The sequence below is a fragment of the Gossypium hirsutum genome, chromosome D08 (assembly GCF_007990345.1).
Source record: "Gossypium hirsutum isolate 1008001.06 chromosome D08, Gossypium_hirsutum_v2.1, whole genome shotgun sequence".
Taxonomy (NCBI): Eukaryota; Viridiplantae; Streptophyta; class Magnoliopsida; order Malvales; family Malvaceae; genus Gossypium; species Gossypium hirsutum.
The window spans coordinates 494344-516112 of NC_053444.1; the positions used below are offsets into that span (position 1 = coordinate 494344).

At 32.7% G+C, this 21769-nt stretch overlaps 1 protein-coding gene and 1 long non-coding RNA gene across 4 annotated transcripts; both read left to right on the forward strand.

The window, feature by feature from the left end:
* Window positions 1-6845: 6845 nt before the first annotated feature.
* LOC107932409 (uncharacterized) lies at window positions 6846-9968 on the forward strand. Of its 3 annotated transcripts, XR_001693385.2 has the most exons (6): window positions 6846-7095; window positions 7267-7368; window positions 7636-7790; window positions 7900-8025; window positions 8410-8611; window positions 9060-9658. It is a non-coding gene; the product is annotated as an uncharacterized lncRNA (long non-coding RNA). The 3 variants fall into 3 exon arrangements; XR_001693384.2 differs by having other exon boundaries at window positions 8410-9968; XR_005917339.1 differs by having other exon boundaries at window positions 6872-7095; window positions 7900-8063; window positions 8410-9658.
* A 5427-nt stretch (window positions 9969-15395) lies between these two features.
* On the forward strand, window positions 15396-18379 carry LOC107932454 (cation/H(+) antiporter 4). Its single transcript, XM_041099199.1, has 3 exons — window positions 15396-15593; window positions 15764-16762; window positions 17197-18379. Exons 1-3 carry the CDS (start codon window positions 15396-15398, stop codon window positions 18349-18351), a joined length of 2352 nt encoding a protein of 783 aa, XP_040955133.1. The 3' UTR covers window positions 18352-18379.
* The last annotated feature ends 3390 nt before the right edge of the window (window positions 18380-21769 follow it).

A 21769-nucleotide genomic window follows, 5' to 3' on the forward strand; every position in this document is an offset into this window, starting at 1 on the left:
TGAGTTTCCAAGTATTTCATGCATATACAGATAATAGTTTCATTTTGCTTTACATGTTCTCATGTCAGAATTTCACCCGTTGAATCATTTGAAATCCTGATGGATACTTGGGTAGTACACTTGAAGTGAACAATACTATAAATGCGTTAATTCATATCCGGGAGTGCTTTTATGAGCACTTAAATAGAAAGCTTTCTCAAGTGCTATAACAGGAAGCTCATTGAGCCTTGTAACGGGAAGATTATCCGAGCAATATAGCAGGAAACACACAAAGAACCTATAACGGGTAGCTCCGAAGAGCAGTTAATGGGTAGCTCCGAAGAGCATTTAACGAGTAGCTCCGAAGAGTACTTAACGAGAAGCACTGGATAGCCATATAACGGGAAGTTCAAGCGAGCACTAACGGGAAGCTCATAAAGAGCCTTTAATCGAGAAGCTCACAAAGGTCCATATAACGAGACGCTCATAAGAGTTGCGGTATGCCCACAACACATTTAGGGTCACAACCGATCGGGATGCTCTGAAGAGCATTTAACGAGAAGCCCGCAAGAACACTATATAACGGAAAGCTTGAGAGGGCTTGTAACGGTATACTCTTTAGAGCTACGGTATGTCTGCAACATATGCAGGACCACTACCTTTTCGGGAAACAGAACCCTGTATCCAATCGAATTTCATTCATTCAAAAAAGATTTAACATTTATCAGGTATTTTCCAGATATATGATCAGATTTCATATACATGGCCAATACACAATTCACATGCAAATCATTGAAATCAATTCAAACATATAATTACACAATTAAGTTACACGGATTTACCTCGACAATTGTTCATGACTTATAAACTACTAATTCAATATTTTTTCTTTTTCACGATCTAACTCTGTTTTTTGATCTATTCAGATCTATAAGACTAAATTTAACATCAATTTAATACTCAATCCAATCCAAGTCACATCTTAAGCAAAATTACTGGTTTGCCCGTATACTTTTAATTAATGATGATTTCGTCTCCAAACTCGAAAAATGAAATTCATGCAATTTAATCCCTATTCCAAGCCCAGCAAAATTTTACATGTATCAATAGCAGCCCATGTATTTCACAAAAATTAGAATTTTTTTCATAAATTTTACATTTTTACAATTTAGTCCCTAAAACTCATTTTCATCAAAATTCCTTTAACAAAAGTTGTTTATCTATCAACAACCTTTCATTTTCTACCATAAAACTTCATAATTCAACTATATTCACCCATGAAAAAATCCTAGAACTTTGATAACTTTGCAAATTAATCCCCAAAATAGCTTAATTATGCTATTACAATCTCGGAAACATAAAAATTACTAAAAACAGGACAAGAATTCATACCTAATTAAGTCAAGAAAGCTTGCTTGAACACTTTTCTTTTAGCTAGGGTTTCCATAAAAAAAATTTAGTAAAGATGATGATAAATGAAGATATTTTCTTTATTTAATCATTTATCATCTTTTAATATTTTTTATTTCCAATTTCATCATTTTCCTTAATTAAATTTCCATGGATGAATCATCATCCTTATCTACTAACTTCTCCCAATGGTTTATTTGCCATATAAGGACCTCAAACTTTGAATTTCATAGATATTTTATACTTATAGCTACTAGAACCCAACTTTTGCATTTCATGCAATTTCGTCCTTTTATCAATTAAACATGTGATCAGTAAAATTTTCTTAACAAAACTTTCATACGATTTTCTTATTATAATTCAGACCATGAAATAATATTAAAATAATTTTCTATTTGAATTTGAATTTTTGGTCCCGAAACCACTGTTTCGATTTCACTGAAAATGGGCTGTTACAACTCTCCCCTCTTAAAGAATTTTCGTCCTCGAAAACCTTTATAGCTACTAGAACTCAACTTTTGCATTTCATGCAATTCGTTCCTTTTATCAATTAAACATGTAATTGGTAAAATTTTCTTAACAAAATTTTCAGATGATGTTCCTATTATAATTCAGACCATGAAATAATAATAAAATATTTTTTTTCGGATTTAAATTTGTGGTCCAGAATAATGATGGCTACTATCTTTCTCTGGTAAAATATGCTTACGATTTACTTTCTTGTGCCAATATTATTGACAGTAAGTCTGTTCCTACTTCCTTGAAACCAGATGTCAAACTTACCCCGTTTGATGACACTCATCTTTCTGACTTTAACTTGTACTGACACCTTGTCGGCAGTTTAGTCTATCTTACAGTGACTCGACCTGATATCGCTCATGCAGTTCATATAGTTAGTCAGTTATTGACATCTCCTAAGTCATCTCATTTTTTAGCAGTTCTTCGTATTATTTGATATGTCAAAGGTACACTTTTTTATGGTCTTCATTTCCCTACTCGCTCATTAGTTCTTGCTAGACATTTTGCTACTAAATGGGCAGAAAATCCTACAAACCGATGCTCAACCACTGGCTATTGTTTCTTTCTAGGTGATTCTCTTATTTCTTGACAAAGTAAGAAATAGATTGTTGTTACTCCCTTTAACACTGAATTTCAATATCATGCTCTTGTTGATGTCATTTCAAAGTTACTTTGGCTAAGTCGATTACTTGAAGATATGGGACTTTTGTCTTCTATTTCTACTATCGTGCATTGTGATAATCGTAGTGCAAAATAGATCATTTATAATGATGTGTTTCATGAACGTACAAAACGCATAGAACTTGTAACACCCCTAACCCGTCTCTATCGCCGAATTAGGGTTACAGAGCATTACAACGCATATCATAACAATTACTAACATTTAACAATTCAAATGTCAAATTAAATAACATATGATCAAATTCAAATGTCATTCATAGCATAAATATAATTATTGACCTTAAATCGGGCTTACAAGGCCTTAAAAATAATTTAGGAACAATTAGTGACTAATTTGAAACAAAATAGAAAGTTTTAGAAAAATTCAAAAATTTTAAAAATAAGGGTCACACAGCCGTGTGACATAGCCCAGATTGTGTGGATAATCAAAGTCTAAACAGACAGTCGTGTCCCAGTCCGTGTGTCCGCCCGTATGAGTGTCCAAAATAGGGCTACACTGTCGTGTTGCAGGCCATGTGCCAGACCATATTACATACTGGCTTGAGACACACGATCATGTCTTAGACCGTGTGAAACCTACATCTAAAAATAATAATGACATACGACCGTGTGACAGCCCATGTCCTAGACCGTAGGCACCTTAAAAATCTTGCATTTCAAGTCATTTTCCACAAAAGCTTAGATACCTAGCCACACCATTATCAGGTGCAAAACCATGCTCAAACACATTAAATATCATTCAAAAACATGTCAATTTCACCCAACCTATGCCTAACCAATATACCATCATTTGGAAACATAGTTTATATATCAAAACAAATCAAAACCAAGTCTATACTTTTATGTTAGAAGCATATACCAAACGGTTTGCATTTAAGCTCAAAAACCATACATTAACTTATGTCAAAACTTACCATTACTCTTCTCATTCAACCACATTCATTTATACCATAATTTAAATACATTTGTAAAGTTTATATCAAGTGAACAATTAGCACAACAATACCATAAACATACCAAGGTCTAAAACATGATCACATATAAGGTATTACAAAACATAAACATTATTTCATTAATCTAACCAATACCACATATAACACACAACCAAAACATATACAAATTTCACCTATTACATGACAAGTTCCATACTATATTTGGATTCCATACCAAACCATGAATTAACTAAAACATATATTTATCACACAAGTATAGAAAACACCACTTGTAATAAGTACTTAAAACATATACAAGATACTCCTATTACATGCCACATATCCCAACATTAAACGTTTTTTTTAATATCTACCAAAAAAATTTTGAAAGTGTGATATTATTATTGATCTAATCGCCAAATTCCACAAAATGTTATTTACAAGGAAACAGGAAAATGACATGAGTAAGCTTTAATAAGCTTAGTAAGTTCACAGGTTAAAATGATAAAACTTACTGAATAAACATAATAAATCATTTAATAACAATGTTAATAGACGTTAGTCCTGCCAACCACAATCAATCAATGGTGAGTTATACAGATATACAAGTTGCATAATTAGATCATTCATACGAACTCAATCAATATCAAGTCAAAATATACTATTGGAAATCAAGCAAATATTTTTACAATTCAATACGCAAGTCATTTAACCAATTTAAATTTGCCCGATGAACTGTATAACAGATATGGATACGCGGTTATCCACCGAAACACACCAAAATGTTCCAACGAGGTAAACCAACCGAGAAAGTGCCTAGCTCGTAGGCTAACATCCCTCTAGAACACACCTTGGCACCAAGTGCCAAACCCGAAGGCTTTACATCCGCTCTCAATAACACGCCAGAAACACTATAAATATAACACGATAGTCCGCAACAAATGCTAGACTCCAGTATATTTAGTGGACAGGAATAAATTAGGAATCATCATCTCATCTCAATTCAAACCTATACAGTGCGTAATATAACCTTTTGCACGCCAATTACATCCTATATTATGTTCATCCGTGCTCAATATAAAAAACCGCATGATATCTTACAATTCAAATACATTTCTCACCTTGAATCATCTTTATGATTATTTCATTAAATATATATAAGTATTCACAAGTCAATAAAAGATTTCAAATTGTACTAAATTAAATCGTATGAACTTACCAGGGCTAAACTGTAGAGATAGTAAAATTTAGGGACTAATCAGCATCTTTCTATTTTCCATGATTATCTACTTGTTCTTGATCTATAAAGTAATTTTTATTTCAATTTATCAGCTTCAACATCATACAATATTAAATTTAGTGCTTACGTCTTCCTATTTACAATTTTTCACATTTGCTCCAAACTTTTACACATTATTTGATTTAGTCCCTAAAATCAAAACAATCTTATTTTCACAATTAATCCCTATAACCATGAGCCGAATTTAATTACATTACAAATCAGCCCTCTAATTCTGAAATTTTACAATGAAACCATGCCATGTAACACCTCAAACCTTTCTCCGTCACAGATTAGGGTTACAAGTATTGTTGTATAATTAAAACATTTATAATTAATTTCATTCGAAAACCATAAACGTAACTTAAACCATTCCTTCATACACATATCATCTTTAAATCAAGCCCTCGAGGCCCTAAAAATACTTTAGAAATAAATCAAGACCAATTTGAAATCATTTGGAAAGCCTAGGAAAAATTCAGAAAAATTGAGAGCAAGGGTCACATAGCCATGTGGCCAGGCCATGTGCCTTACACGGTTGAGACACACGCCTGTATCTCAGGCCGTGTAACCTACTGACTTGCACCTTAAGCATTCAACAGGTGGCACATAGTCGTGTTGCCAAGCTGTTTGTCACGCACGGCCTAGCCACACGCCTGTGTCTCTGGCCGTGAGGACCTAAAATGTACCTCAAAAAATAAAGTTACCATTTCAAGCTTACTTAGACCTTAAGCAATTCAAATACCAATCATTTACCCTATTCAAATTACAATTAAACATACTCAAAACATGCCAAAACAATCATCCTAAGTGCCTAACCAATGTACCAACATTGGTACCACATTTTATATATTCAAAACACATCAACAATGCATCATCCAAATTAAAGTTTAATGTATGCCAAAATCACTCAATTTAGCCTAACCTAAAGCTACTTAAGACATCAAGCTTTAAGTTTCATACACATCAAGCCTTTGGTCAAACCACATACTAACATTTAGCTTCAAACATAAACATATACTTATAACTCAATTTACATCACATTCACAAAACAAATAACAACCAAATACATCCTAGGTACATGCCATTACAAAAATAAACATCACCACACTTAAGATCGAGATTGTTGTTAGATGCTGAGTCAGCAATCAAAGAGAGTACCTAACCTGTACAAGGAAAACAAAACTGCACGCTGAGTAAAACTCAATGATATTTCTATAATCCGAACGTTTTAAGACATGATATGATACATGAATGCTCAAATTGAATTATATCATCATACTACTATCTAAACATACAATTACAAGATATCACCATTTCAATTAATTTCATACACACATACCTTGGTTCATATTAAACACTTACCATAGCCCCAAGCTAATGATTAAACACATAACTTAGCGATATCATCACATGGTAAGATATAGTACATAAACATAACATCTCTTAAATCATACCTTTCATATTCATGAATATTCATACTTCAGTCATTGATACATCATGCCTTTCCATATTTGTCGTAGTGAAGTCAATCAGAACCCTTACCGAAACTCACACAAAGTGTGCTAAACGATGGTCGAAACCATCCCTTTTCTATAATCGATGAATATTATGAAGGCGATTGAAACCCTGATACACGTTTCCTTTGTGCCATAATCCAACTATGGTATTACATATGCATTGCCATGACTCTGCCATGGTCTTACATTCGTAGTGCCATAACCAGTTATGGTCTTACCATCAAAATGCCATAGTCCAGCTATGGTCTTACATATAAACACTGTCATGGTCTAATCATGGTCTTACGTCCATAGTGCCATAACCCAGTTATGGTCTTATCATCAGAATGCCATAGCCCAACTATGGTCTTACATATAAATACTGCCATGGTCCAACCATGGTCTTACATTTGAATAATTACCATAGCCTCGCTATGGTCTTACATGCAAATGTAACCTGTCTCTATTGATATTAGAAATTATCATTTTCATAACTTTTTACAATTTTTATTTAAATTTTAAGGGTTGTTTGTTTACAGGAAAACATAAATGTTTTGGGTAAATAAAATGGCCTTTTGGAAAACGTCTTACCGGTTCTATTTCTATAAGATATTTTCCATTTTTCTCCACTTTCATCACAGCAGTTCTCCTTCCTCTCTGTCCATCAGCCGCCGCCTCTCCTCCTTATCTCTGTTTCATTGGCCTTACCTCCGAATTCGAGTCTCGTCATCTCGTCGTCTTTACCGAATTTGCATTTTGAAGAAACCCCAAAATCTAGCTTTCCAATCCTATCAAGGTATATCACTATCTTTTATTTTGATTACTCTGTAAATGAGCAGTAGGAATTTCCTTCTTGGGAGTTAACTTTTTGCTTTTCTCTTTGGCTATTTCTCTGATTATTTTTGTTTTTCAAAGTTATTATATTTTGGTTACTCTACAAATTTGTTGCTTTCTCTATCTCAACCAGAAACCATGACATCCCCTCTTCTACCCTAACCAATGCCGCAAATGGATCGCTGAGCAGACCCATGCCCAGTGCGTGCGCCGTGCCGACGAAGTCACTCGCGAGGTTGGTCTTTCTTTTATTTATTATTCTACTTCTCTCTCTCTCTTTCTCTCTCTCTCTCTCTCTTTCACTTGCCCTAGCCCTAAGCATTCTATCTTATACTTTGATAAAGTATGCCCAAGTGCAAGAATTCTTTCGCCAGACGGCTCTAATTTCCAAAAAAGAGAAGGAAAATGTTTTGAATATGATCCTATCTAAGTGGTTGCCCTGGATTTCTATCTTCATTCTTTTGGGGACTAAATTACCCGAAAACCCTTATTGAATTCCTAGGTGGAGATGATGAAAGCTGTTAGCTTTATGTATATTCGTCCGCCTGGTTATAATGCTGAAAGTGCCAAAGCGGCCGAGATTACTGATGAGAGGAAAAAAACTGATCATAACAACGTATCCGATGATCATTCTACCGATGTGCCTTCTACAGAAATGTAATTTTGATTTGAATATAAAACTTTTCATGTGTTTTCCTTGTTTTATTTTAAGCTTATTTTCATATTTGTGAAATGGCTTTCTCAATTTATTAGCTTCATCTTGTAGGCAGCAGGAATCTTTGCCCGGTGGAGGTGCTACTACTAAAGAGAAACGGAAATCAAGACCTAAAGATGTTTTTGGACGTTCTTTACCGACAGAAGAAGAGTTTGAAGTTCTTAAAAATGCTCCATAGTATGTATCAATAGTAGCTTCTGCAATATTAACCAATGGTAAATTGAATATACCTGCATGCACTACCGCACAATCTTGGCTAGTAAACCAAAGAAAATATGATCTACTATGGAGAAAAGCAGACAATTTGATTTGATTTCTATTGCTGAAATAAGCTATTTGATTGTTTATTTCCATGGTCACGCTATGCAAATGAATTTAATTATTGTACTGAGCAATGAAACTGGCTTACTCACATGAGGAAGCTCAAGCTACATCTTTTTAAGGAATGTTAAAACTAACCTTCTTATAACAAGGGCAAAATATATTCATCTCATGGTTACATTATTATAACATGAAAGTGTGTTTTATAACTTCTATTTGACACGATGATGGAACTTTCAGGCTGGAGACTGGTGTTCCTGGTAAGGTTAAACCATTTGCTGTTGAAGTCCATAATGTAAAATATCTTAGATACGAAAATTATGGTCACCAGAGTGGTGATCGTCATTGTCCATTGAAGGATGCTATAATACCGAATGAAGAGAGTCGCTTAAAAAGAGATGACCCATTGACTGCTATCATGGCTCAAATGGATCCTACTGAGGTTGGTATTACTTCTTTATTGGTTCTGTTGAAATTATTGAAAGGTATTAAAGCTTTATTGCTCCAAATAATTATTAAATGGGGGGTTTGGTTGTTTTTCAAGCTTGGTTCTTGAATTAGCCTTTTTTTTTTTTTGGTAATCTCTTGAATTAGCTTTTGTGTGCAAGGGAAAGGGTATTTGGTATATTTGGTTTTTGTCTTATTAAGAGACTGAGATTTTTTGGAATTGGAATTTGTTTCTTAAATTGTTAAGAGATTGGGATTTAAGACCGATTGCCATTTTGGGTTTTTATTTAGCATATATATATAGGAAATTATTTTTCATTTTTTTCATTTGTTTAATAGTCTGTTTCCAATTATTTTTTTCATTTTCTGTTTGTTTTAAACTCTAAATGTTAAACTTTTGTTTTATCAGAGAATATCAATCTGAATATTTTGTTGCAATGCAGCATGTTTGACACTATAAAAAGCTAGTTCATCTACCATTTTCTGTTGTTTGAAGTCTGAACTTTAGGGGTAAATGTGAAGATTCTAACTGTGTAAAGTTTCATGTCTCTTGAGGCACCATTGGCTCGCATGCAGCTTGTGATGTATGCACTATTGTAAGGCTTGAGTTAGCATCTCCCATCCTTTACAGGCAATAAAAGTTTGTTTCTACTATACTGCAGTGAGAAGAAACCTGTATATTTTTGCCTTTGTACTTCCATTCTGACATGCACGCTCTGACATGTTTGATAGTTTTTGACTATGTTACCATGTTATAGACTGATAAAGCTGTAAATTTGCTTGTAGTAATGTAATGTATCTATGCATGCATGACATGATGTAGACCTTGCAGGGCCATTACATTTGTTGTGCATATTATGATCTTTAAGCCTAATGCTTTGCATTCTTTGCTTTGAGATGTAAGTCATAAATTAGATGTTGGAAATGCTTGAGCCTGATAGATTCATAACTTTAAAAGTCCAGAAAACCTTTTTGTCCCATTATTAATATGACATGATTTGTCTGATTGTCTCTTTACGAAATCAATAAAGATTTTTAGCAATTAATTATCTTATCATTGCTTAAGAAACTTTCGTATATGTATGTATGCACTTTAGTCAGGGTAACTTACTGCTGTTTCAGGTAGCTTAGGAGTTCCAAATATTAAAATTCCAAAGTTGTGTTTCGGGAAATTTGTACAAGGCAAAGACCAGTGCGATATATTTATGGCGAGGGATAAATCCCTGCTTGATGTACTTTATTCATTGCACAGTGAGGTAGATTTGAGACAATAAACTATTGTGCCTTCACTAATAGTTCTTCTAGTTCTTAAAGAAATACAGCAGTCTCATGAAGACATATTTACTAAGTAATTTTGCTCGTTCCACATTACTAGCATATTCCCAACTAATATTTTCTTAAAAGCCTTTTGTGAGTATTTGGTAGATAATTCATATATACGGAGTTGTGCAGTGGTTTATAAATAGAAAAGTAGTTTTTGGAGGAGAAAATGATAGCTTCTATGGTGCAACTTGACAACGTCAATTGCTTCTCTCCTTCCTGTTAATCCAAACCTAAGCCATAACATGTATGTGGATATTATAAGGTAATACTCCCGGATGAGTATATTTTATATTTTTTATTAAAATTATTTTAATAAATACTTGTGGGTAAAGTGAAAAAACTAAAACTAGTGTATTTACAAGTTACCAACCATGCATAATCACACTCAAATATAATTATTGAATGGATATTTATGAACCTTTAATTAAATAAATAAGAATGAGGTGCGGAGCCTAATATTCATAAACACTTACAAATATAATTGAGTTTCTCAATCAATGATCGAGATAACATCAATTCGTTATTTTCATTTTCATTTACACACATCAATATAATCTAATATTATGCAATTAGGTTCATATATTTCACTTAAATATAAACTAAAATTAAACTAAACGAAAGTTGCGCCCAGCTCTAGTCGAACGAATCGACGATGTCAATTATTCATTTGCAAGTCCGTAATTTTTACTTTCATAACTCAATATCAAATTTCATAATTTAATAACACTTCCACTCCAATTATCTACTAATCATACATTAATTTATTTCATAATGTCACATTCCATAAACCTCCATTCAATTGAGTTAACTTATACCTCCGTAAACTTCCATTCAATTTTATTAACAATTACATTAGGGATATATATTAAGGCATCAAGTAGTAACTAGATTAATTAAAACAATTTATAAAGTTTGAGTTTGGGGACTACGAACTTACCTAAAACCCCAGATGATTATTCCACAACCTTCTCTTTTCCCCGGTTTACAATCGATCTACTCGTTTCACGATCAAAACATAATAAATAAATTTATTAACTAATTCAAATACCATATCAAGTTCAAATTCAAATCATTCTACCATTTAATTACATTTTTACTTATTTGCACCCAACATTTACCCTCGATACAATTAAATCCCCAAGTATAAATCATATTATTTAATTAAAATAAAAAAAAAAGTCCCATTTCAACCAATTATTCCAGAAGGTTCAAAACAACTCACACTTTTAATTAATTCACAATTTAATCCTTGAATTTGCCATTTCTATAATTAACCAAATATACATATAATTTATTAACAATCCCTAAATTTTTGAATTTTATAACTTAACACCATGCTAATTTAATTTATAGCATTAAACTCCTTGAAAGCTAATACTAACAAAACTCATGGTACAAAATATTTTAATTACTCACTAAACTTAGTAATTCAGCTCAAATTTCCAGCACAAAGAAGAATCCACCAAAACAGTCCCTAGACTTCACAAAATTAACAATTTAACCTCTAATTCTATCAACGGCAACTTCCACAAAAATCATAATTTCTCTAAATTTCTACATGGGTAACCTGGTTCCAAAAATATAAAATTTAATTGAAAATAATCAAATTATCCCAACAAAATTAAGCTTCAAAAATGGCACTTAAAGGCATGCAAGAGATGAAGCTTTAATTTTTGTTTCTCTTTCCTCCTCCTTTCCCCCACTACTCTATTTGTTTCTTTTATTTTATTCCTATTTTCATATCATTTTCATTTTTATTATAACTTAACATCGTAACCATCCACTAACCATAACTCATCAAATTAATGGACTATTTATTTAAATAGTCCCTTATTCTAATCCCTCTTTAAAATTTAATACTAATTACTAATTTATCACCCACTTAAGTTAATCATTGTACTTAATTAAACACTAATAATTAAAATTATCAAACTATCATTCTGCTCGTTTCTAAAATGACTCTGTAATTTCATATACCATTTAATTCAATACATTTAGCTACTTATTTACACTTTTACACAATTAAATCCCTAATTTTTAAATGTCGTGAAATTTTACTCTATAAAATAACACAAATTCAACATCAAGCACTCCTACAAAACTCTTTCAAATAAAAGACTTCAAAATATCTCAATGGCATTTTTCCTTTTATACATTGATAATCTCACACAAATAAACAATTTAAACCCCATATTTTCAAAACTTTCCATAATAATCCTCAATGTACAATTTCATGAATTGTCACTTCACTTCCAACTCTAAAAATCTACCAAAACAATATTAAGAACTTAGATTTTCTACCATAGTAATTTCTATTAACTACAATCATTCCATAAATTGCTAGTTCATGCTATTAGGTTCCCAAAAACATACAATTCAAGTAAAAAGAACTAGGATATACTAATCAATTGAAGCTTGTAAAAATTTCAGCCCCAATGCCGAATGTTCTTCTCTTCTCCCCCCCTCTATTTCGATTTGCATGAAGAATAAAGGGAAGAAAATGATTTTTCCTCTCTTTCCTTTCCCCCACTCACTATCTTTTATTACTAATTATGTTTTTATATTATTCCACTACATAAATACATAGGTATAATTGCATTATAAATCCTTTAGCTTTCATTTACCTTATAATATTAGTTAACGTAATATTAATTAAACTTTATAATATATATTGAAAGACATATATAATAAAGTCATAACCGACCACTAATAAGATCACATGTCTTATGGTCTATTTATAAATCCTACTTTATTCAATTATGCGGTTCAGCCCATGTTCTCTACTTAAACACTCTTTCGTCAAAATTACATAACCAAAATTTAATTCACTTCTAATATAACTCTACAAATATTTTTATTAAATATTTACGAGTCCGGTTTAGAACTGATATACTTGTACCTTGTCTAACTTTCCAATAATTAAAATTATTAGACCAAACTTCAATATAATACTATAATATCCTCGTAAATATTAATAAATAATATTCACTGATCCTATCATCGAAAACAGTATTCCGAAACTACCGTTTCCGACTTCATTGACTTTCGGTCGTTACATGCCAAGTTTAACAATTTAACAATTTAATCATTAAACTTATAAATTAAACAAAATCACTTTACAAACTAGTCTAAACTCATTATCAAGCTTCCAAATAAACCATTTTCTATAAAAAAAATTAAGATTCATCTTTAAAATCTTTAACAGATTTGAAAATGGGGGCACAAGTTAGCTGGACCTAATTGAGACAGTCACAAAAACATAAAAATTACAAGAAACATGTGAAATATGACTTACATGCAAAGATTTTAGCTTAGCCGAAGCTTCTAATGTATGAAAATGGAGGTTTCGGTCATGGGAATAAAAAGTAAAGAAGGTGAAAGGTTTATTTTTACTTTGGCTTATTAATTTTATTACTTTAATTAATTAAACTAAAATATAAAACATATGAAATGTAATAAAACCTAATAACCAATCGTCCATGATGGTTTATTAAGGTTGTTAAGTATGATTCCTATTTTCAGTCAAATTTGATAAATAATCTTTTAGTTAAAATCTGTTTATTTGTTTCAGTCAAACACTGATTAGTTTAGATTATTTTATTATTATTTGACACATGAATTTAGCCTATAAATAGGCTCTTTTACAACCTTAGTATAAACACCCATTAGATATTAGAACTCATAACACATTTAGAGAATTTTGTGTTTACGTTTTGAGGGTTCTTTGTTTTCAGGTTTCTGGGGTTTAGTTTTATCTCCATCTTTTGTACTCTTCGTTCTTTTGCCATTATAGTAAAATTATCTTTCCCCATGGTTTTTTATTCTCTTTGAAGGGGTTTTTCCACGTTAAATTTGTGTGTTCAATTTCTCAATTTATTCCGCTATTTTTGTTACTTGTTGCTTAATCGGATCGATTCCTAACAAAGGTCTAATTACCACATAAAGCCTTCTTCAATTACTAATTAAGCTATTTAATCAATAAAATATAATAGCGATTAACTTTTACATCTTTTATGAATTAATTCTTTTTCTTTAATTAACTAGTAAAATAATAAAATTTCCGAACCGTAACTTCACATACCAATATAATAACTCCTAAAATGTTTAATAAAAATATTTATGAGTTTAGTTTATAGAAAAGAAGTCTCGATACCTCATTTTTTAAAATCACTTGACTTTAGGGACAAATCACTTAACTTTAACTAATGATTCAATTAACAAAAATTATTAGGTCAAAATTCTATATAATATAATATTTGACTCGTAAATATTAATATTTAATATTTACGAACTCACTAGTCGAATTTATGATCCTCAAACCATAATTTCTAACACCACAGGAAAAGGGCTGTTACAGAGCTTGACTGTCATTTTGTACGAAATCATGTTACTCAAGGCACTCTACACCTTGCTTTTGTTTCTCATCAGCTCAGATCACAGACATTTTCACAAAGACGCATCTACCAATCAAATTTCACGACTTATTTTCCAAACTCAAGCTACAATCCACAACACCAACTTAAGTTTGAGGGGGATGTTAATGTAAATCTGTATATTAATGAATAATTAATTCTAACATGATTCTAGCATACTGGCATGTATAGTTCCTAGGTACTAGTATAAATACCTATCACTTGTACATAGAAAACCTGAAATAAATTCCTTTCTTTTTCTAAGTTTCATAGCAGTTACAGTTGGCATACTGGAATAGTGAACGTGAGGTGTGAACATAGTGGTCCTAGATAGTACGAGGTTGTTGTTATTCTCCGGCAGGCCCACTCATAATTAGTGGCATGTTCATACTTAGAAAAGTGTTTGTACCTAAAAAGCGAGTACCTGATGACCTATCTCGCTAAGTGAGTAGCCTTGTCATGAGAACAGGTGGTCAAGGGGACCTAATGACAGGGGGTTTAAAGGTCGATTCTAGTGGCTTAATGTGCTGACACGTCTATAAGCGTTAGGGAATATAACAAACATTACTTTCAAAATTGGAAAAAGATTAAATTTCTCTGATTTGTTCTAAGAGATCAATTTTGTCATTGTCAAAACTAAGAGAGACCAAATAAATCTTTTTACTAAATAATTTAAAAAGAAGTCAAAATAATATGATATATTTACCGGTTTATTAAGATTTTAATTGAATACTTCACCAAATCAACTAACGCCAACTCAAATGTTTGATTTTGTTTGTTAATTTCTTAATAAAAAAATTTAGGTAAATCTGTTAATTTCAAGGGCCGAAAGTCTAGTTGAAACAACTAGCTAGAAATTGTTAAACATTAACAAGAAATCCCAAAAATTGTTGCTAATTTGATATTATAACCCTCTTGATTAAAACATTACAATAATTTCCTTAATTTACCTTCTTAAAAAAAATCTACATAAAGCATTAAACCTTACCATCCAATTCCTTCCCTTCATTAATACCAGAATCTTAGCGATAGTCAGTGGCAGCCATGGTCGGAGCATCGCCTCCACCATCACCACTGCCATTTCTTCTGTACGAGAATGAAACATATGAATATTGCATCGTTTTACCTCCCAAGGTGAATTCCGCCGGTATATGGGAAAATGAGGCTTCCCCGTTGGTGATTTTCAATTACTCGTTGCCACTTTTGGAGATGCAGGTTGTCTTGACATTCGTCATCACTCATGTAATTTATACCATCTTAAGGCCTCTTGGTATCACCTTATTTGCCTCACAAATGTTTGTATGTTAATCCATCACCTACTCTCTCTCTCTCTCTATATTTCTCAGCCTATTATGCTAATGAGATGCATGTCAACTAAGTGAAACCTTGTTTTGTTTTGTTTTTTTTACTAGGCCGGCATTACCATGAGCCCTATGATGAATCTACAAGCATTCAGGAGCACATTCTTCAATAAGGAATCAAGTATAGAAGTCATCGACACTGTATCGATGTTCGGTTTCGCATTATTTTTGTTCCTAACGGGAGTGAAAATGGACATGAAATTAGCATTAAGGACAACAAAGAGATCCGTAGGGATCGGCGTCGTATCCCTTTTATCTTCCATCTTGGTCGGTGCAGCTATTAATGAAACCTTCAAACAACCTAATGAAACCGAACAAGTAAAAACCGAACGTCTAATCGGAACAGTGATCGAAGCGTTAACATCGTTTTCGGTCATCGCTTGCCTACTAGCCGAGCTCAAGATCTTAAATACCGAACTCGGACGACTTGCCCTAACGTCGGCTGCCGTAGGCGACTTGAGCACCATGTTTTTAGTCCACGTAATGTCGTTGTCACGAAATTTTACCGCATCACCATTGTTGGTTATAGAACGAGTAGTTATCATGTTTTGTTTCATAACTCTCATTATCTTCGTGTTTCGTCCATTGATGTATTGGGTAATTAAAAGAACACCCGATGGGGGACCGGTCGCGGAAGTGTACATCACGGCCACCATGATGGTTGCATTAGGGTGTGCTGTATTTACACATTGGACCGATCGATCTCCTTTAATCGGTGCTTTTCTCTTCGGCCTAGCTGTCCCTGACGGTCCGCCGCTAGGGTCGGCATTGATAGACAAGTTCGAATGCTTTATCAATGCCTTCTTTCTTTCGATCTACGTGATAGCATCGACACTGAGGGCTAATTTTGGGAATATGTTGTCGGATCCATCCCATGTCAAATTTTTTACCTTTTTTTTCTCCATGACATTCCTTGCAAAACTAATACCATGTTGCATAGGTTCATTTTTGAACTTTATGCCTTTTAGGGACTCCTTAGCTTTTGGTCTCGTTATGAGTAGCAAAGGAATTGTCCAGTTGTCGCATTATTCTACTTTTAGAGACAATCAGGTAAATTCTAAATTTAAAAAATTTACTATTTCATATTTAAATTATCATTTTCGCCTTAGTTTACTTTAAGAAAAAAGATATCTCAATAAGAATTTGAGACATGCCACATTTTTATTGGATATAGATAATATTTTTCTGTAAAGTGAAAAAAAATTTAAATATTAAATTAAGAGAGCCAAATCATAAATAAAATCCTACATATGATCCCTATAATATGTTTCTTTGGTATAGTTTATCCCTATAATATATAGTTTTTGATAATTTCTAGTCTCCTTAATTTTCAAAATATATTTCCAGCCTATAATATCCAATTGGTACCTAAGCCTTTTTTATGTCCTAATTAGTCCAGAAATAATCAAATTATAGTAGACTTAAACCCGTTGAACCCCTATGAGGATCTTTCATATGATTTGACCGATCAAAAACTTAATTAGAATCTCCCAAACCTATCTAATTATCTTTTTCATTTGCAGGTTTTATCAGAAACAGTTTTTACCGCCATGGTCATCGCCATTTTGGTAAATGCAACTATAATCCCAATCCTGGTGAGGTTCCTTTATGACCCAGATTCAAGAAAATATGCAGCATATGAGCAACGGAACATAATGCACTTAAAACCCGATGCTGAGCTACGGATTCTTGCATGTGTTCACACATCCGATAATGTCCCAGCTATGATCAATTTGCTTGATCTCACTTGCCCTACGAGAGAGAGTCCCAATGTTGTTTATGTCCTTCACTTGATCGAGCTAATGGCTCGTAATTCTCCGGTGTTTATAGCTCACCACAATCATGAATCTAGCACCACCACCACCAAGTCCTTCGAGAAAATCATTCCGTTCTATCGGTACGAGGGGAACAATTGGGGTTTGGTCACGGTTAACGCTTTCACGGTGATTACACCACGAAAGCTCATGCATGAAGATATTTGCACGATGGCTCTCGACAAGCAAACGTCTTTTATAATTCTTCCATTCCATAGGAAATGGTCGATTGATGGATCCCTTGAAGAAGAAAATAATGTGGTAAGGAACTTGAATTGCACCGTCTTGGACCAAGCACCGTGCTCAGTCGGGATCCTAATCGATCGTGGCAGGAGGCAGAAACCAATGAAGCCGTCATCGCCATCGTCTTGCTCAATCGGGATGCTTTTCTTAGGCGGAAAAGACGATAGGGAAGCTTTAATGCTGGCGAAAAGGATGGCTCGAGGCCCTCGGGTGAAGCTAACCGTGACCCGTCTCATTGAGTATCAAGATTGCAGTAACGTTGTAGACTGGGACACGGTATTGGATACTGAGATGTTGAAAGATGTTAAGCAAAATAATGGAGTACTTGGTAATGGTTATGACATAACGTATGTAGAAGAAGTGTTGCATTGCGGATCGCAGACCATAAAGCTCGTTAGGTCAATCGCCAACGATTATGATTTAATGATCGTCGGTAGACAATACGGGGTAGAGTCGGTACTATTGGCGGGTTTATCGGAATGGAGTGAATTCCCTGAACTAGGGATTGTCGGAGACCTTTTCGCATCCATGGATTTAAATAGCAGGGTATCTATATTAGTTGTACAACAACAAACTGTATAAATGTAATAGACATTGATTATCTTGAATCTTATCTTGATATTAACATTGTTGTTAATATAAAAAGAGTGGGTTTGAGTGCATTAATCCTCTTCTATAAGAATTAAAGAGAAATTATGGATAACTTTTAGCAGTTTATAATAAACATTGATTATATGCAAAAATCTTACTCTTAATTATCTCATTTTAGTTAATACTTTTGTCCCTAAATTAAATTCTTTCATCAACCAAAAACACAACTAAGGATCGAATCTTAAAAATAACCTTGCTAGAGGGACATATATGAAAAATAGCTGCAATTAAATAGCTGCTAGAATATAAATATAATTAAAAGTTTGTTGGGAACCTATTTTAGTGCAAATACATTGTAAACAAAATGTATTTTGTGTTTAGTTTATAACCGAGCTTTCAAGGTAAAAATTTTAGTGAGAGAATAATCTTATTTGGTGTATGAATGTGAGGTAAATATTCTGTGAATGATTTAAACTTAAATCATAATTTATAATGTAGATACATAGTGAATTACTCACTAAGTAATACCGTAGAAAAAATTTCCAATAACTAATTCTCGTGTACATATTTTCTTATTAGTTTTTTACATGTTACTCAAATTGTAACTTAATTTACAATAGAAAAGTAGCTTGGCACCTTTGGATGTTCATAATCTAGTTATTTACTTCTTACTTCTTCTTTTGTTAAATTGAGACATAATTGCTTTTTTAATTAATTTAAACGTTTCAAGTTTTTTCTCGTTGGTTTCATCTGTAAACTTAACTAAAATCAAAACTTAATTAAAATTAGAAGTTTATGTATGCTATTGTTGTCATATCAGAATTAGGGTGAATTTGGATGGGCGGTGGGATGCAGTGCATTTAATTTACTTTTTGTTTCATGTTACAGTGTTGCTATTGTAACTAATCTCACCGCTACCGTTGTTTTTACACTAAATGCACTGCCAATCCAAACTCACCCTTAATTAATTTAAGCATTTCAGGACTTCTAATGTTGCCTTCTTGCTTGTTTGGCCTATAACTTATTAACCTTTGTTAGGTCACTTTATTACCCACATATGTATTTTAGATTCTTAATTAATTTTAGTTAATAAACCAATATTAGTTACTCAATTAAATAATTTACAAAGCCTTATTCTAATCTCGTTAAAGTCATGACGACTTCATCGTACTAAAATGCATGTGTAACTTTTTTTAATTAATATTATTTCATTCCAAATAATTAGATAACATGATCTCTTAATTTAATTTCACTTCAAATTCATTATTTAATCTAATTAAATAGATATCTGAAGTGACTAAATTAACTCAAGATAATCTAATCAATGAATAGAGAAAAGACTTATTACTCTAATGAGTAAATTTAGTGAACTATTTCTCCTTATTTACAATTCCATATAAGTATTCGTGTTAAACACAATCCACTAAAGAGTTGCGTTGAGCTTGTGGTAATCAATGAGCCAATATTTATATATACATTTTGTGTTACTTGTATAAACCATTAAGGACAATACAACATAGAGATAGTGAATAATGTTGGTTTATTTTCATGAATAATCAATTTGGTCATTTCAGTAATTTATCAAATATGATGGAATTACTACACTAAGGGCACAAAAATCTAATAGTTATCATAGATTTGAAATATAAAACAATTGGTAAAAAAACCTTTCAATCCATCTCAATTTTGATATTGAACAAATTGGTCCGTTTCAAAAAATTGGGGCAATTTAATCACTATTAATTTCACAAGTGAGCAACTCAAGACAATTAATCACGATGTTAATATTTTTCGTCAATTGTACATTTAGCCCTTGTTGTTCATATATTTTGTGTAAATATTGACAAAACGTGTAAATGTTGCAAGCTAAATTTATTATATTAACAAAAATTATGTACAATTGGCAAAAACATTAACGTTATTGATACAATGTACAACAATTGAGGAGATAATGAGGAGGTAAGGAAAGGTATATAGTGGTGTTAAGGAAGACAATTCACCTAGAGAAGTAAATAGTCAAAAATAGACAAGAGAATAGACTGACTTCTAAAGGAGGAGAAGATTGCTTAAAGAAGTGTAAGGCTTAAAAGGTTGATCCTTTCTTCACCATTTGAAGGGTATTTATAGGGGAGGTCCTCTTGTCCTGTACTATGATGTGACAAGTGGTTACAATGGACAATGGGTATACTGGCATAGTGAACGTGAGGTGCGAATGTAGTGGTCCTGGGCAGTACGAGGTTGTTGTTATTCTCTGACAAGACTCACTTATTATTAGAGGCATGTTCATACTTAGAGAAGTGATTGTACCTAAAAAGAGTGCCTGATGAGGTAGCTTGCTAAACAGGTGGCCTTGTCATGGGAATAGGTGGCCAAAGCCACTCTCGAGGAGCGGATGGTCAAGGAGACTTAATGGCTAGGGCTTGAAATGTCAATTTTGGTGGTCAAGACCATATTATTGATTTGATTTACTGAGAAGATAGAGGCACTTAAGATTGAATCTGCTTAACCTTTAAACAACTTACCCGTTGTATTATCCCCTAAGAAACCCTGTTGATCCTAATCCATTTTTGTCTACTTATCACCCATTCATGTTAACCCGAAAACCACCTTAATTTTGTAAATCACTCTTTTTATTGATTCCCTTTTTTGTTGAGATTTGATTTGGTTAGTTGTCTGACTATGTTTCATTTGTATTGTTGAATTTTTCTTTGTTCTAAAAAAATTAGCAATCTTGATCAATTGAGAAATCAATATTTAGGTTATAAACCTTACTATCTTATTTAAGCTTGAATCGTTAATCTCATCTATTGTATAAAAACTCACATCCACTCTTTATTTCTCATTGATGTTAAATTCTTGTAATTTAGCAGTTGATTCTTTTGGTCTGGTAACCTATCAATTGGAATCTCGATTGTAACCATATTTTATGACCTTTTTCGTACCCTTAACTTAAGCCCCGTTACAATCTCGTAAAGACCTCTTAAATGGTATGTCATCTCGTATATGTAGTAGTGGAGATTTAATTTTCAAGCAAGCTTATGGTAATAGCATTTCTTGTTTAACTATTAAGTACATATTACTTGAACCTTAAACACCTTGATAGCTTTGAGTAAACCTTAGTGAGGGTGCTAATTCTTGTTGAATTTGAATTTCAAGTAATTATTGAGATAGGGGAGATACCTATGTTTTTTATGCCTTAAAAAAATTCTGCTTGGATTGCTTGTATTTTTTAGTGTCATTTTAGTTTAAATTTCCAATGCATGATTATTTGTAGATTATCCTGAGACATCGGTGAAAACAATAAATTAAAGGAAGTTAACTTGAATGTGGGTTGAGAATTTTTCTTGAGGACAATCAAACGTTTAAGTGTGGGGATATTTGATAAGTGCTAAAAGTAACATGTTTTAAC